This window comes from Coenobita brevimanus, chromosome 55 (assembly GCF_032717465.1).
Source record: "Coenobita brevimanus isolate Jiangsu-jjx chromosome 55, ASM3271746v2, whole genome shotgun sequence".
In the NCBI taxonomy this organism is placed as follows: domain Eukaryota; kingdom Metazoa; phylum Arthropoda; class Malacostraca; order Decapoda; family Coenobitidae; genus Coenobita; species Coenobita brevimanus.
Window position 1 is genome coordinate 36,516,436 of NC_137008.1, and position 15,159 is coordinate 36,531,594.

Here is a 15,159-nt window from a genome sequence, read left to right on the forward strand (position 1 = left end):
GAATCTGGTGCTGGTGTGCTAGTGCGTGGGACTGGAGTGAGGTGATGGCTGCTGCTGTGAAGTTTGCACACCTGCACAATGTGCACGGTGCCTGAGGGATGGCTCCTTCGCTTCAAGCTTCATCTTGGACTTACTGGCTGTAAGGCACACAGCGAGGCCTTGGACACAACAGCGGAGGAAGTAGACCCGTTTTGCCAGAAAGTGCAGTGCTTGATCAAGGACGAGGGCCGTGCCTTTGGTCAAGTTTATAACGCTGATGAAACTGTTCTGTTCTACAATTCCTTGCCCACCAACAACCTGGCTGAGGAAAGGAAGAAGACTGTGTCTGGGCGGAAGTTGTCCAAACAACATGTCTCTGTTTTGTGCTGTGTCAATGCTAACGGGATGCACCACCTCAAACCCGTTGTTGTTGGGCATGCAAAACAACCGTGTTGTCTCCGTGGCACGGTACCTCACCGGTCATTGCCCACGAGGGAGGAGGAGGAGGAGGAGGAGGGCAAACAGCAACAGACCTTATGGTCCTTTCGAGGCTGCTTGTTACAGAGAAAACTATGACTACATGATCTAACTATACATGCTGAAGGATAAGGATAGTAAAGCAAGAAGGCTCCCCCCACCACCAAACCCTCCAGGAAAAAGTGAGAAAAACCACCGTGCAGCATGGAAAAACCGACATGGATATTTCATAGGAAAAACTGGAAAGGAAAAGCCACATTCTATAATACTTTGTCTATAAGCTACCCGATCGAGTAACCTGAAAGAGAAATCAAATAAACTAATAGTTACGGCATGACATTATAAACTGGTACATTGAGTTTATGAGAAGTCTGTGGACATAACGTGAAAACTACACACTACACAGTGTGCATGTTTAGGGGTGGTGCGGCATCCCAGCCTGGCGCTTTTCAGGTAGGCAGCAGTCAATCAGGCCCTAGCTCCGTTTGCTCCACTGAGACAAGGAACTCTCCCATGTGGGACAAGTACACAAGTTTCCTCCTGAAGCAGTGACCCCTGGCACATTAAAAAAATCCCGATGGTGGTCACTTGACTAACAGGGAACCTCAGTGATCCACAGCCCATCACAGGTCGAAAGTGAGAGTAGTGCCCATTAACTCAGGGTTATTTGTGCAGATCCTAATCTGTGCTTACACTGCTTTCTTTGCATTGGGGAGATTGAAAAATATATACGATGGGTGTCTTGGATAAAACGGGGCTGCACAGTACACAGTGTGGATGTGCAATGCACAGAGTGGATGTTTAGGGGTGGTGCGGCAGCCTTGCCTGGCGCTTTTTAGGTAGGCAGCAGTCAATCAGGAGGAGGAGGATTACATAGGATTACATAGGAAAGCAAACAGCAACAAACCTTATGGTCCTTTAGAGGCTGCTTGTTACAGAGAAAACTATGACTACAAGATCTAACTCTACATGCTGAAGGATAAGGATAGTAAAACAAAGAAGGCTCCCCCCACCACCAAACCCTCCAGGAAAAAGTGAGAAAAAATACCATGCAGCATGGAAAAACTGACATGGAAATTTCATAGGAAAAACTGGAAAGGAAAAGTCACATTCTATAATACTTTGTCTATAAGCTACCCGACTGAGTAACCTGAAAGAGAAAGTAATCAAATCAACTAATAGTTAAGGCATGACATTATAAATCGGTACATTGAGTTAATGGGAAGTCTGTGGACATAATGTGAAACTATACACTGCACAGTGTGGAAGTTTAGGGGTGGTGCGGCATCCTTGCCTGGCGCTTTTGAGGTAGGCAGCAGTCAATCAGGCCCTAGCTCAGTTCACTCCACTGAGACAAGGAACTCTCCCATGTGGGACAAGTACACAAGTTTCTTCCTGAAGCAGTGACCCCTGGTATATTAAAAAAATCCCAATGGTGGTCACTTGACTAACAGGGACCCTCAGTGATCCACAGCCCATCACAGGTCGAAAGTGAGAGTAGTGACCATTAACTCTGGGTTATCTGTGCAGATCCTAATCTGTGCTTATATTGCTTTCTTTGCATTGGGGAGATTGAAATATATACGACGGTTTCTTAGATAAAAGGGGGCTGCACAGTGTGGATGTGCAATGCACAGAGTGGATGTTTAGGGGTGGTGCGGCAGCCTTGCCTGGCACTTTTGAGGTAAGCAGCAGTCAATCAGGCCCTAGCTCCGTTCACTCCACTGAGACAAGGAACTCTCCGATGTAGGACAAGTACTCAAGTTTCCTCCTGAAGCAGTGACCCCTGGTACACTAAAAAAGTCCCGATGGTGGTCACTTGACTAACAGGGACCCTCAATGATCCACAGCCCATCACAGGTCGAAAGTGAGAGTAGTGACCATTAACTCAGGGTTATCTGTGCAGATCCTAATCTGTGCTTATATTGCTTTCTTTGCATTGGGGAGATTGAAATATATATGACGGGTGTCTTAGATAAAAAGGGGCTGCACAGTGCACAGTGTGGATGTTTAGGGGTGGTGCAGCAGCCCTGCTTGGCGCTTTTTAGGTAGGCAGCAGTCAATCAGGCCCTAGCTCCGTTCACTCCACTGAGACAAGGAACTCTCCCATGTGGGACAAGTACACAAGTTTCATCCTGATGCAGTGACCCCTGGTACATTAAAAAAATCCCGATGGTGGTCACTTGACTAACAGGGACCCTCAGTGATCCACAGCCCATCACCGGTCGAAAGTAAGAGTAGTGACCGTTAACTCAGAGTTATCTGCGCAGATCCTAATCTGTCCTTATATTACTTTATTTGCATCGAATAAATTGAAAATGTATAATGATGTGACGCGGCCCTATGTACGGATACGTTGTTTAAAGGGTGTCTTGTAGACAAAAGGGGAATGAACTTACAAGCAGCTATAAAAGAAAATTATTCGGACAGAAAAAGAGTCAGCTGAGGATTCTAGTGCAAATACTTGTCTATTTTGATTTTGAATGTCTCAATTGAGATACTGTTCACGGTATCTGAGTGTAATCTGTTCCAGATATTTACAACTCTGTTAAAGAAGAGGTATTTTGCTTCATGGGATTGGAAACGCTTTCCCATAATTTTGCAGCCATTACTTCTGGTTTGACTCGACTGGTCAATATCAAAATATTTATTCATGTCTAAGTTGTCATATCCCTTCATGATTTTGAAAACTTCAATAAGGTCCCCTCTTAACCTGTGCTTCGTTAAGCTAAATAATTTGAGTTCTTCAAGGTGGAGGAGGAGGAGGAGGGGGAGTTATTGGACATTTGCTAGGTGCAAATGTTTGCCACTAGACCTCATGGGACAACTCTGCACCTGCTGGAGGTGTACAGGTTAAGAACCCTGTTTGCGTTGCACTGGGTGGTAGGTACCCCAACTGAATGTTTTCTGGCAGGCAACTTATATATATATATATATATATATATAAATATACATATGGTGAGGAATTGGAAAATGTGAGTACGTTTATGTACTTGGGTAGTGTGATGAGTAAGGATGGCGGTTTGGAGGGTGAAGTGCTTGAAAGGGTACAGCAGGGAAGAAAGGTTGCTGGTTCCTTGAAAGCAGTGATAAGAAGCATGGAAATGAGCATGGAAGTGAAAAAGTTACTACATGACAGTATTGTGATACCAACTCTAACGTATGGAAATGAAGCTTGGACGTTGCTGGAAGGACATAAGTCAAGAGTGAGAGTAGTGGAAATGAGTTACTTAAGAGGAGCCTGTGGAGTCACATGGAGAGACAGGCTGACAAATGAGGATATAAAGGAGCGTTGTGGTGTGGATGTGGATGTGATAGGAAGCATTAGGAGGAATACACTGAGGTGGTTGGCCATGTGGAGAGGATGGAGGGTGAAAGACTGACAAAGAGAGTGTATGTGAGAGAGGTGGAGGGGGGAAGAGGGAGGGGGAGGCCAAGGATGAGATGGAGGGATGGGGTGGAGAGGTATATGAGAGAGGGGGGTGTGAGTTGGGAGCGGGGCAGTGAAATGGCAGGGGACAGGGCGATGTGGAGGCGATTTGTCTTTGGCTACCCCGAACGGGATTGAGGCGTCTGGCAATAAATAGATAGATAGATAGATATGTATATATATATATATATATATATATATATATATACACAGTACTACCTCGATATATAATACCCCTAGATGTGATACTCCGGCTTAACGAGGAGGGTAGAAATACCACCATACACCACCTACCAATGGCCAAACCTCAGTTTAACAATGGATTTTGATTTTTTTTACTAATTTTGATGATATTTTTAACTGAAATTGTGTGTTTAGGCTGATTTTTAAAGTGTTTTTAGACTTAGATTAATGTGTTCTAGCCACTGCTGGGGTGAACATTGTCATTTTGGGGTACAGTTTACTAAGCTGGATTTTTTCCAGACTTATATTTGACGATTTTCAGATATTTTTTGCTGGTTTCAGTGAGTTATTTACAGGTGTTAGGCTTAGGTTAGCTTCCTTTACAGCTGTTAGGCCATTTAGATTGGCATTAAAAATGCTTCTGGGCTCATTTAAGTGGGTTTTGAACTTGGTTGGGGGGGAACCCCAAGGCTGAAAAATGCATCCCATTACTTTACATGTTAAATCTACCCCGATATACGATATACGATACCCCGCCTACCGATGGGTTTTTACCTCACCAATTGCACTGTTAAACTGGGGTATACCTGTATATACAGGATATATCTATCTATCTCTCTATCTATCTATATACTGTATACATATATATATATATATATATATATATATATAATACACAGTATACGGTATAGTAATACCCAGATATATGATACTTCTAGATGCAATACCCTGGTTTTGCAATGGGGGTAGAAATACCACCATACTCCGCCTAACGATGGCCAAACCTCAGTTTAACGATGGGTTTTGATTTTTCTCACCGATTTTAATGATAATTTACACTAAACTTGTGTCTTTTGGTTGATTTACAAACTGTTTTTAGACTTGGATTCATGTGTTTTATCTATAGGTGGGGTGAACATGGTCAATTTGGGGTACAGTTCAATAAGCTTGATTTTTTCCAGACTTACATTTGACAATTTTCAGATTATATTTGTTTGTTTCAGTGAGTTATTTACAGGTGTTAGGCTTAGATTAACTTCCTTCACAGTTGTTAGGCCATTTAGATTGGCTTTAAACTTGTTTTAGGGCTCATTTGGGTGGGTTTTGGACTTGGTTGGGGGGTAAACCCAAGGCTGAAAAACACATCCCATTACGTTACATGTTAAAGGTGCCCTGATATATGATACTCTGCTTAACAATGGGGTTTTACCTAACCAATTACATCATTAAACTAGGGTATACCTGTATTTATATATATATATATATAAACTGGGGTACACCTGTGTGTATATATATATATATATATATATATATATATATATACACAGTGAACTGTATATATATATATATATATATATATATATATATATATACACAGTGATCTGTATATATATATATATATATATATATATATATATATACACAGAGTAATCAATCAATTATCCAGAAAGTCAGTATCTGGCCATACTTCGTATCTGTTCATTAGGCCTTGGCTCTATTATACCTGAATCTTGATTTGTTTGTCCGTAACTGGACATAAAAGTTCCAGCTTTGGCTGCTGGCTGGCCTACAAAGTCAAAAAAGTCCATGGGTGGCTCATCAGCTTCTCTGTCCACGCACGGGTAACAGACCATAACTCACAAACTGAGCTGTCCAGCTCCCTCCCAAATGGTCGAAATCCCCCAGTCACCCTGATCACCAGCAACATTCCGGCAGCGCACATGGAAAACAGAGCGTAACCCACAAGCTGAGCTATAATGGCTGTCTTGGTCCTTACCATGGTGAAAATCTCGGATCAATGGGAATGTACTGCCCTCAGTGGAGTAACACAGAGTCCAACCCACCAGCAGTGCAAAAGTGCTCGCTTCCTCACCGAATGGCGAAAGTCTCCTGGCATCCCTCGTTCCCCCCTCCCCTGTCCCTCCTCCATTCCTCCCCACTCTCACCGGTGCCTGGCTTATCTCCTTCCCTCTCCCTCAGTCCTCCCCCACCCGTGAGTCGCCCACCACCCCTGTGTGTGTGTGTGTGTGTTTTATTTTGCGATTTATTTGAATACAGGTATACCCTGGTTTAATGATGCAATTGGTTAGGTGAAAAACCATTGTTAGGAGGGGTATTGTATATTGGGGTAAATTTAACATGTAGAGTAATGGGATGCGTTTTTCAGCCTTTGGTTTCCACCTAACCAAGACCAAAACCCACCCAAATAGGCCCAAAAACAAGTTTAAAGCCAATCTAAATGGCCAAACAGCCATAAAAGATGCAAAGATAAGCCTAACACCTGTAAATAACTCACTAAAACCAACAAATAAAATCTGAAAATCGTCAAATTTGTCCGGAAAAAATCAAGTTTAGTAAACTGTACCCCCAAATGACAAGGTTCACCCCACCCTATTGCTAAAACACTTTAATATTAGTCTAAAAACAGTTTGTAAATCAACCTAAACACACAATTTGTCTAAAATATCATCAAAATCGGTAAAAAAAAATCAAAATCCATCATAAAACCGGGGTTTGGCCATCGTTAGGTGGGGTATGGTGGTACTTCTACCAAAGAGTATAGAGAAAGATAAGAGGGGACAGTAGCTCCATCCCCGTGTAACTCTGGGTGACAGTGGCGCCCCAAGTAGCAGGCGCGGAAACAGAACTGGAGAACGTAAACATCATGCCGGGCAGTCAGTTGTGCGCTGCTATTAACCACAGAAATTCTAGGCAAAAAAGGCTGGGCTTATATTTTTTTGGATTCCCAAAGGACAAAGAAAAGTGTGTGATATACTGACAATTATCTAAACTATGTTCAAGTGGATGAAATTGTCAGAAAAGTTGATCTGGTTGGTTATTCTCTCATTGTTGCTTTGGAATTTAATTCACCATGATTTGTCTAGACACTACAAGTGGTTACTGAGCATTGTTCTAGGGTATCAGGCTCTTTTTATGTTGCTCATGCTATGTAATTTCTCAGTGTTTTGTCTATACACTACTATGGTTACTGAGTGTTGTCAACTTAGAGGTCAAGGAGATGGGTTCAGAATTCAAGGAAGGCAGATCTCCTGGGGAGAACATCCGAGTCTCTGTTTAGAAGTTGTGTTTTTGTGCTGAGCACTTCGAAGACAACCAGTCATGAACTCAGACATAAAAAAGTGAAAATACAGTTCCTGATTTAGTCTAAAAGCAAGCTTTCATCAGCCAGCTACACTTGTTTCACATGTTTTTATCAGCTTTTATCAGCCTGCTACATTTGTCACATGCTTTTATCAGCCTGCTACATTTGTCACATGCTTTTATCAGCCAGCTACATATATCTCACATGCTTTTATCAGCCAGCTGCATTTGTCTCACATGCTTTTATCAGCCAGCTACAGTTGTCCCACATGCTGTTATCTGCCAGCTACATTTGTCTCACATGCTTTTATCAGCCAGCTACTTTTGTCTCACATGTTTTTATCAACTATTATCAGTCCGCTACACTTGTCTCACGTGCTTTCTAATCACTAAGTTAAGGTTTACTAAAACATGGAAGACCTCTTTTACTTTTGCAATTGAAAATTTTTTAAATTTAGTTGTAAGAGAGAGAGAGAGAGAGAGAGGGATGGAGATCTGGTAAAAAAAAAATAATAATAAATGCTTGGTTGGTTTAAAGCCACCAACCCTGTATATACATTTATAAGATTTGGCATTACAACCCCCCCCTCCAAAAAGTTATTTTTTTCTATTGTAAAAAAATACATTATTGGTACAATAATTCCTTATATGCAGCAAAAGTGCTTTGATTAATATTGACACCGACATTATCAGTATTCCATGATTGTTAATATGGAGAGGTTGAAGTATTTAACAGAGCAATTTGAACCAAGAGATAATCTTCAACTACCAGTATATATTCATCACTATTATATATTTCTTTTCTGATAATTTACTGGTAACCCTCCCTTTCTCCCTCTTCTTTATCATTCTCTCTCTCTCTCTCTCTATCTCTCTCTTTGGGAGTCATCCCTATGTTCCCAAGGACGAGTTAGGTTAGTTTAGGATAGGTTAGGTTAAGTTACCGTAACTTAGGTTAGTTTAGGATAGGTTAGGTTAAGTAACGTTTGGTCAAGTTAGGTTAGAAGGATAGGTTAGGTTAGGTAAGATTTGGTTAAGTTGGGTTAGAAGGATAGGTTAGGTTGTTAGGTTAGTTTAGGATAGGTTAGGTTAAGTTAGGTTATAGGATAGGTTAAGTAAGTCCTGGTTAAGTTAGGTTAGAAGATGGGTTAAGATAAGTTAGGATGTAAAACTGGGGAACATGTATATGCTCCCTCCGTCTGCACTTATGGCTATACGTGCAAACAGAACAGATATTTTCTTAAAATCATACTAATGCTGCTCCAGATACAGTATTGTTATTATTTATTTGTAATGAAGAGTTTCAATTTCTTAACAGATTGGCTTGATATATCTCATTTATTTACTCCCTACGTCTCATCCTTTTGAATGACACTTGATATAGTGACAGGAGTTTTAAATGAAGATGTAAACCACAATCAGAGGCCAGTGTGTCTAGTCGAGAGGTATGAGCTGTCAGTGACGAGCACCACTCTCATTTGTATTTATCTACTAATATTTTCCTGCAGAATATTTAGTAAGATTTCAAAATTAGTGCATCGTTTTATATATACAGGCTATAATGGAACTTAAGATATTGTTACAACTCACATACGGGCTAACATTTGCCTTAAACACTGGTGTGGTGTGAGTCAGCACAAATGACTGCTATCACAACTTCCGCACCTACTGTCGGGCTGCACCACCGTTCCCGGAGTTACACTTTTCCCATAGAGACTCGCGCAATTGTCCCCTCTTATCTTTCTCTATACTCTTTGCTTCTACTCCCATCGTTAAGCTGGGGTATCGCATATCAAGGTACAGTATTACTGTACTATTGGTCATACTGAAATTCCAAAAACACCATGAGAAAGCTCATGAAATTCTGCATTTAAACGTGCTCTTGCATAGTGCAGGCAAAATTTTGCGGAAGGATGTTGGGAAACTTACTCCCCAATAAGTTTATTCTCACTGCTTTTCTGTACTTTTACTCATCAGTTTTGAGTGTTTTTATAAGCCTACCTTATAACATAAACACCAAAGAAGACAATGGTATACAATTTATTGTATATCAATGATGTACAACCGATTTCCAGGAGGCATAATGAAATTGAAAGAAATGTTTTTCTTTGTGCCACGGAGTCAGCCATTACTCTTGAATGCAAGGTCTAAGGGGGGCTAGGAATGTGACTGAAGAAATGAGAGGAAGGATAGAACTCGAGTGTATTGGTGCTGTGATAAGGAAGGGTAGATAGAGCTGGCTGGGCATGTTAAGAGGACTGAAGATAACCACTGGGTGAGGATGGTGAGAAGTGTGAACATTGAGGATAAAGACAGAGCTGCGAGATGCGGATCAAAACAGACCTGAGAAGAGGTCGTAGTGTGTGACCTCAGCAATGAGAAGCTCAACAGGGAGGCTGCCAGAGATCAAGCAGCATAGAGAGTCACCTTTAAGTGATCACAGCCAACAAATGCAAGCATATTGGAGGCTTTATAAACAACATGAAAAATGAGAACATTCACTTCCATACTACCCCTTGTAAAGCTTAGGATTTCTTTTCAGACCAATAATGAAACAAAAGACTTATTTAATAAGAATATCTAATGTAATTAAAATTATGTAGAATCCTTACTGTTATTATTCTTATTGCATTTGTTGTGGCACCAAGCTCATTTCAATGTGAACCCAGTGAATTGCATGTCGAAGTTTTCTTTTTCTTATAGTCCGCCATCCTACTTTAGGAGGATAGTAAGGGAGTTAAGGGATAGAGAATTCCACTCTAACATCAGCTTGGGTGGGAGGGAGGGTAAGTGGGGGAAAAAAAAAAAAAAAACACACAAGGAAAAAAAAAAAAGGTAGTTTGGCTTTCATGAGGATCATGTAACAATAGTACCATGATCAGCAAGGGATGAGTTAACTCCAGCATCCACCTACAGTACAAACATCCTTTACCATCCTTTATACAGGACAGATACACTGAAACTTGGCTTTGCTCTCATATTCATGTCCCAAAAAATGCCAATGAGCCTTGATCTAGATCTCCCAACCTCAAAAGAAAATGAAGAAACAAGGAGTGGTGATTTCATCACCTAAAAAGGAAATTCTTACAACTAATAATTAAAATACTATTCTGAGACTGACAAAGTTATAGTAGCTTACTAGGAAAATGTTGACTAGATTCATGGTCATATAAAGCAATACATAATGATGCAACAATAAGTCGACCATAAATTTTGTGACAAGACACTGTACACTCACTAACATACACTGTACACCGAATAGTCATGATGTACCACATAAAAGAGGAGGAAAAAAAGTCAGTAAGTATAATACGTATGGTAATAAGAAAACTTACATCAGGTTCAGAATGATGGCCAAACTTGCCGCTGATACTGGTACCAATCACTTATATGATCCAATAAGTTTTTGTTTATATTTAAAGCTTTAGCAGCTTCCTGTATTTTAAACTCATTTTTCCGTAAGTATAGCTTGGTGTCTTCCATCATGGCTGCAAGACGATCAGATGCAATCTCATCTAGGTTAATCTCATCACTGAGGTAGGGGTTGAAACGGTAGTACACGTTGCCAGGCAACAGGTCATGCAAAGTCGTGTGAACACCTGCCAACATAAATATGCCGATAACTTGAAGAATTATCATTATCATAATCCTGACCACTATTCCACACAATATTAATGTAAGTGACAGGAACCTGAAGTAGGAAAGGGAAAGCATGAAAGTAGAACTATTAGTACTGTATAGCCAGTGAAAAAGGCCCCACATCTATTCAACATTCAGCCCTTCAAAATTCTCTCCTTCACTAACATGCAAACCATCCACACTGATCACACATGAAGAGTTATGTAATATTTTGGGAAAATAACCATTCCACTGATTATTAAGACAAAAAAACAGAGGGGAGGAGGGGTGAACTCTCATTATGTAGAACTCCATTCAAAATTCATCCATCGATTTCTATTCTCTGCCAATTTTTGTTTCCTCAATTACTCTACCTGGCTATCTTGTACACTCATTTACCATTGACAGCCATCTTCCTGACCTTGCACACCTCCTACAACTCATAAATTCTTTTTACCATCCTATTCAAACCTATTATATATTTCTTTAAGATCAAACCACATAAACACATTCTCATCTGTCCATTGCTTGACAGACTACTTTAATTCACATTATTCACAAACCTGCATTATTCTAATCACATCCAACCTGCACAACCACCATCTCTCTTCCTCCTCCTCCAACTACAAGCATTTATCTTTATCAAACTCATGTGTTACTGTGGGCACTGATGCACCTGCAACCAGTCCTTTTGCAGCTCCTATGTATGAGGCACATGGCTACACATAGGACCACTGTACATTTCCTCCTCCCTCTTCCTTCACATCAAATCTGTCTACCACCACAGTTCATTGTAAATACAACACTTGTGTTTATAAATGAGCTGACCAATGTGTTAATACACTTTCTTGTGAATGTTTGATAATTTTTAGGCCAATTAAGGGAAGATTACGGCAGGCTTAAAGCAGTCATAAGGAGTGAAAAAATTAGTTTTATCAACAAGTTCTCTTGTTTGCTTAATGTGAAATTTGTACAACATGAAGTGAGGGGGTTGGTGATAGCCAATACCCTCTTCGGATAAAAAATGATCCACAGGTATACGTGGCGAGTGATGGGAATGGTGGGTGGTAAACTGAATAAATGTAAGGCAATGACTGACTACATATGTGTGGATGATAGAATGAGAAGTAGTTTAATCGATGCAAGAGCATATAGAGGTTGGAGGAGTGGACTTTCTGACCACCACCAAGTGGTGGTCAGAATCAAAGTCCAAATGAAATGGCGAAATAGAAGATGGGAAGGACAGGAGGGAGTAGTTCATGCAAGATGGGTGGAAAGATTACAAGAGGATGTAAAAAAAGGCAGAATATAAGAGAGAAGTGGAGGAGTGACTGGGTAAATATGGACTGGAGCAGATGGGGGACTTGGAAGGTGTGTGCAAACAGCATGTGAGGTGGTGTGTGGGGTGAAAAGAAAATGAAAGGGAGTACAAGGAACAGCATTGTGGAATGAAGAAGTGAGACAGGCTGTGGCACAAAAGAAGAAAGCATATAATGAGTGGATGAGAAACAAGGATGTGGAAGAAGCTGAGAAACGGAAGAGGGAGTTATATGTAGAGAGGAAGAGAGAGGTGAAAAGATTAGTAAGACTGAGTAAGAAGAGAGTGGATGAGGAATTTGGAAGGAATTTTAGTGTAAAGTAAATGGGATGGAAGCAAATGTTCTGGAAACATGTAAAGAGAGTCAGACAGGGTGTCAAAGATGTTAGTTGGGGAGTGAAAGATAAAAATGGTACATTACTGGAGAAGAAGAGATAGAAAATGACCAGACAGAAAGAATACTTTAAAGAATTGTTCAACATGGAAGATGAAAGTAATGCGAGTATAAGTGGCTGGGGAATGGTTGGGAGAAGGAGAGATGTAAGAAGAGAGGAAGAAATCGTTAGGATGGAAGTTGCAGAAGCAATGAAAAAGTCAAAATGGGGAAAGCCCCAGGAATTGATCAAGTTTCGTTTTCGTTTTCGTTTTTAAAGGCTCCAACACGCTTGCATGTGTCGGCCTTGGTCACCTAATGGCGGCTCTCCATGCTGCACGATCCATTGCAGCCTCCCTGTTCAGTCCCTTAACCCTAAGGTCACATTTAATGACCTCATCCCATGTCTTTCTCAGTCTAATCCTCATAACCCCACCCCCAATATTAACACTTCTCACCTTCCTCACCCAATTATCATCCCCCATCCTCTCCACATGTCCAAACCACCTCAATCTACCTCTCCTCATCACAACACCAATACATTCCAGTCCCATCCTACCTCTCAACTCTTCCATTGTAAACCCAGCCCCTCCAGGCCTTGGACGCAGGGACGCACTGCACATCCACCTAATTATTGTCATTTCTGTACGTCTGAGCTAGCGAATATCTTCCTCCTTCACTGCCCAGGTCTCACTGCCATACAGCATTACACTCCTAACACATGCTGCATACAAAGACCCCTTAGCACGTAGGGAGAGCCCTCTCAATGTCAGGAGAGGCAAGAGCTCCCTGAACTTCTTCCAACCACTTCTCACCCTAGCCACAGAGCTAGCTCCAGCCCCACCTCCAGCATACAACATGTCTCCCAAATAACAAAACTCTTCCACACACTCAAGAGATTCACCAGCAAGTTCAATCCTTTTACGTCTGACAATCTCCACCTGCTCACCCCGGCACGCCGTACACATAAAATCAGCATTACCTCGCAGTCTACCTCTGATACCACTACATCTCTTACGCACCCATTTATCACAAACACCGCACAAGATGGAATTATTTCCCATGCCCTTGTGGCAAACTGCACATGGCCACTCTCCCTCGTCTTTGACAGTACCGCCACCAACCCTAGATATCATCACTTTTATCTGCATTTACCCTTAAACCCTTTTGCCCCATACCATCTCTCCACTTCCTAAACCTTTCCTCCGCCTCCCTTTCGTTCTCTGCAATCAACACCAAATCATCAGCATACAACAACTCCCACAGGAGTCCGTTTCTAAAGTCACGTGAAAGGGCTTCAAGTACCATGATAAACAACATGGGACTCAAGACTGACCCCTGATGCACACCAACATTCACGGAAAACTCATCACTCAAATCTCCATTCACTCTCACCTGGGTGTGAGCACCCACATACATGGCCATAACCACCCTAACCAGCCACTCCTCCAAGCCAAGCTTTCTCATTGCCCACTTCACCACCTCTCTAGGGACTCTGTCAAAGGCCTTTTCCAAATCAACAAAAACAAAGATCCCTTCTCCTACCAATATATTTTTCCTGAAGCTGTCGAACAATGAATATGGCATCAGCGGTCCCCCTACCTGGCATAAACCCAAACTGCATCTCATCAATATTCACTCTTTCTCTAATCATACCTTCTAAAACTCTCTCCATTACCTTCATTATCTGATCTAAAAGCTCTATACCTCTATAATTTCCTCTTTCCAGGGCATCACCCTTCCCTTTATACACATTTACAATTACACTCTTCAGCCAATCATCTGGGACAACACACTCATAAATAATCCTATTTATCAGGTCAGTGACTAAACTCACCCCTATATCGCCTGAGGCCTTCAACATTTCGGCAGTCAACCCAGACACACCTGCTGCCTTCCCCACCCTCATCCTGCCTATTGCCTCACTCACAGTAGCAGTATCAATCAAAGGCCAAGGGTCAGACACTGGATCTGCTGGCTCCAAACCTTCCCTGTCCCAGTCAAACTCCTCATTCAACAACCGGTTATAATGCTCTCTCCATGCATCTTTAATATCCTCACTGTTCACCACTACCCTTCCTTCATCATTCTTCACACACTGCTCACCTATGATATCCTGATTATCCCTCTTCACCTGACCTGCCACCCTAAATATATTTTCCCTTTCCCCATGATTTAGGTTATCAAGTAATTGTCTCTGTGACTCAGACTTTGCCCTGTATACCTCTCTTCTAGCTTTGGCTTGGCAGCCAAATATTCCTCTTTGCTACCACCCTTCTTCTATTCCCGGAAAAGCCTTCTTTTCTCCTTAATTGCAGCTTCTACACCCTCATCCCACCACCAAGTTACTTTATGTCTTGGTGGTCCTCTTGTCCAGCCGCATGTTACATCAGTAACTCTCAAGAAATTGTTCTTGAGGGCTCTGTACTGTTCATTAACGCCTCTGTCTACAGCTCCCTGTTCAGCCACCACTCTCCTCAACTCGCTATAGAAGGCATCCCTAACTACTTGGTTTTTCAGCTTCCATATTTTCCTCCTAGGTACATAAGTCCTCTTTTTCATCACTTGTTCTTTAAGCACCATATCACAAATCAATAGTTTGTGCTTCTGCACACACTCCTCACTTCCTATAACTTTAACATCCCTCACTAACCTCCTATCGGCCCTCCTAACCAGAAA

General features: G+C 41.5%; 1 protein-coding gene across 1 annotated transcript in view; it reads right to left on the minus strand.

The window, feature by feature from the left end:
- Positions 1 to 9,503: 9,503 nt before the first annotated feature.
- Positions 9,504 to 15,159, minus strand: part of LOC145401299 (calcium-independent phospholipase A2-gamma-like) — a 252,781-nt gene continuing 247,125 nt past the window's right edge. Inside the window, exons 10-11 of the mRNA XM_080273627.1 lie at positions 10,551 to 10,770; positions 9,504 to 9,567 (exon numbers count right to left, since the gene is read on the minus strand). Of these exons, the coding sequence (XP_080129753.1) occupies positions 9,504 to 9,567; positions 10,551 to 10,770 (284 nt within the window). The remainder of the gene's footprint in view (positions 9,568 to 10,550; positions 10,771 to 15,159) is intronic.